We start from the raw sequence: 2,226 nt of genomic DNA, 5'->3' as shown, positions 1-2,226 counted from the left end.
CCCCAGGGTGACACCTCCAGGTGTCCCTCTGTGCCAACCCCACCCCAAAGAAGAGCCTGGAGCCCTCCAGACACAGAGCACGAGTAAGATTTACAAAGAGGGTCAGAAGTGAACACTCCAGACCCCGAGCTCAGCACAGGAGCCGCCTGCCAGCCCCAGCTCACCTTGATCTCCACCTGGTTGAAGGTCTTGCCGTTGTAGACGCCCACCATGCTGCCCACCATCTCGGGCAGGATGATCATGTCCCTCAGGTGGGTTTTCACCACCTCGGGCTTCTCCATGGGCGGTGCCTCCTTCTTGGCCTTGCGCAGGCGTTTGAGCAGCGAGTGCTGCTTGCGGCGCAGGCCCCGGTTCAGGCGCCGCCGCTGCCGCGCGCTGTACAACTGCATCAGCTGCTCGCTGCCAAACGGGGACAGGGACGGGTCAGGGGACACCCAGGGACCCCAAATCCAACCTGGGCAACACCCCTGAGACCCCACAGCCATAGTTACCCAGAGAGAGCCTGGGGTTCAGCCCCAGGAGACAGCCAGGGATCCCAAACTGAGCCTGGGGAACAGCCCAGGGACATCTTAGGAAACCCTCACAGGGATCCCAAACTGAGCCTGGGGAACAGCCCAGGGACATCTTTGGAAACCCTCACAGGGACCTCAAACTGAGCCTGGGGAACAGCACAGGGACATCTTTAAAGACCCTCTCATAGGGACCCCAAATTGAGCCTGGGGAACAGCCCAGGGACATCTTCAAAACCCCTCACAGGGATCCCAAACTGAGCCTGGGGAACAGCCCAGGGACATCTTCAAAGACCCTCACAGAAACCCCAAACTGAGCCTGGGGAACAGCACAGGGACATCTTTGAAGACCCTCTCACAGGGACCCCAAATCGAGCCTGGGTTTTGGCCTGGGGACATTCCCAGGGACCCCAAACTGAGCCTGGGAAGACCCTCAGGGCCCCACAGCCAAGGTGTTACCTGGAATCAAGCCCAGGAGACACCCCAGGCACCCTAAACTGAGCCTGAGAACACTCCCAGAGACTTCCCCAAGGGACCCCAAACTGAGCCCCATGAAGACCCCAGACATCCCAAACTGAACCTGTTTGGGATACGGCCTGAGGAAGCCCCACAGCCACAGCAACCTGGAAAAAAACCTGGGGTAGAGTTTTAAAGAGACCCCCAGGGCCCCACAGCCACAGCACCACCCTGACTGAACCTGGGGACACCTTCAAGGACCCCAAAGTGAGTATGGGGTACGGTCCAGGGACACCCCCAAGGAACCCAAACTGAGTCTGAAGAGACCCCCAGGGATGGCACAGCCAGTGTTCCTAGACTCAGACACAGCGAGACCCCCAAATGTCAAGCTAAGCCAAGGGTACAGCCTAAGGAGATGTCATGGATCAAACCTGGGGTGCACCCCTGGGGAGACTCACATGGACCCCAAAATAACAGTGCTACCCGAATTGAACCGGGAGCACGGCCTCGAGGAGCTTCAGGGACCCACACCCACAGCATTACCCAAACTGAGCCCCGGGATCCCACACCGACGGTGTCACGCGTGGAGCGACTTTAAAAAATCCAAAAAGCTGCTGCTGAACACCCAAAGCCCCGGTTACTGCCGGTATTTTAACACAATCCGCGCAAAATGGTGCAGGAACAGCCTCCCGACCCCAAACCGCRGCGCCGGGGCTCCCCGGTGCCAGCCCTTACTAGGACATGTCGAGGAGCTGGTCCAGGTCCACCCCGCGGTAGGTGAATTTTCGGAAGGTTCGCTTCTTCTTCTGCTCCACTTCCGCCTGCAGCGGGAGAGGGGGKTCAGGGCAGAGGGTCCCGGCTAACCGGGAGGGGTGCCAGGGGATTCAAGGCCTCCCAGTCCCGCGTTCCCCGCCCCACACACGAGAGGGCCGCGAACCCACCGAGCTCTGCGGGCACCCAGGCCGCTCCCTYCCCTCAGCCCCGCTCCCACCGCGCTGGGCCCGGCAGCACCCCGAGAAGGCTCATCCCCCTCCCCCCAGGGAAGCCCCGAGCCCCGGGCGGCGCCGCCGCGGCGGGTGAAGCCCGGATGGCGGCGGATGGAGCCCGATGGCGCCGCCGGGATTCCCCCCGCACCCACCATCTTGGCCGGGGCTGCTCGGAAAGGCCGCGCTCGCGCCGGAAGCGGCGGATCTCGCGAGAGCGGCGCGGGAAGGGACGGGAAGGGCGCGAAGCCGCGGTCGCGCGGCGCTTCCGCCCTCAG

General features: G+C 62.6%; 1 protein-coding gene across 1 annotated transcript in view; it reads right to left on the bottom strand.

Annotated features, from left to right (window-relative positions):
- Window positions 1–2,179, bottom strand: part of RPS15 (ribosomal protein S15) — a 3,123-nt gene extending 944 nt beyond the window's left edge. The window contains exons 1-3 of the mRNA XM_057377546.1: window positions 2,104–2,179; window positions 1,701–1,786; window positions 165–399 (exon numbers count right to left, since the gene is read on the bottom strand). Of these exons, the coding sequence (XP_057233529.1) occupies window positions 165–399; window positions 1,701–1,786; window positions 2,104–2,106 (324 nt within the window). The 5' untranslated portion in view covers window positions 2,107–2,179. The remainder of the gene's footprint in view (window positions 1–164; window positions 400–1,700; window positions 1,787–2,103) is intronic.
- Window positions 2,180–2,226: the final 47 nt, after the last annotated feature.

The sequence above is a fragment of the Malurus melanocephalus genome, unplaced genomic scaffold (genome assembly GCF_030028575.1).
Source record: "Malurus melanocephalus ecotype Western Australia unplaced genomic scaffold, MMel_1.1 scaffold_318, whole genome shotgun sequence".
NCBI classification, from domain to species: Eukaryota; Metazoa; Chordata; class Aves; order Passeriformes; family Maluridae; genus Malurus; species Malurus melanocephalus.
Note: the sequence above shows the minus strand (reverse complement) of the source record. Positions and strands in the feature narration are given on the sequence as shown.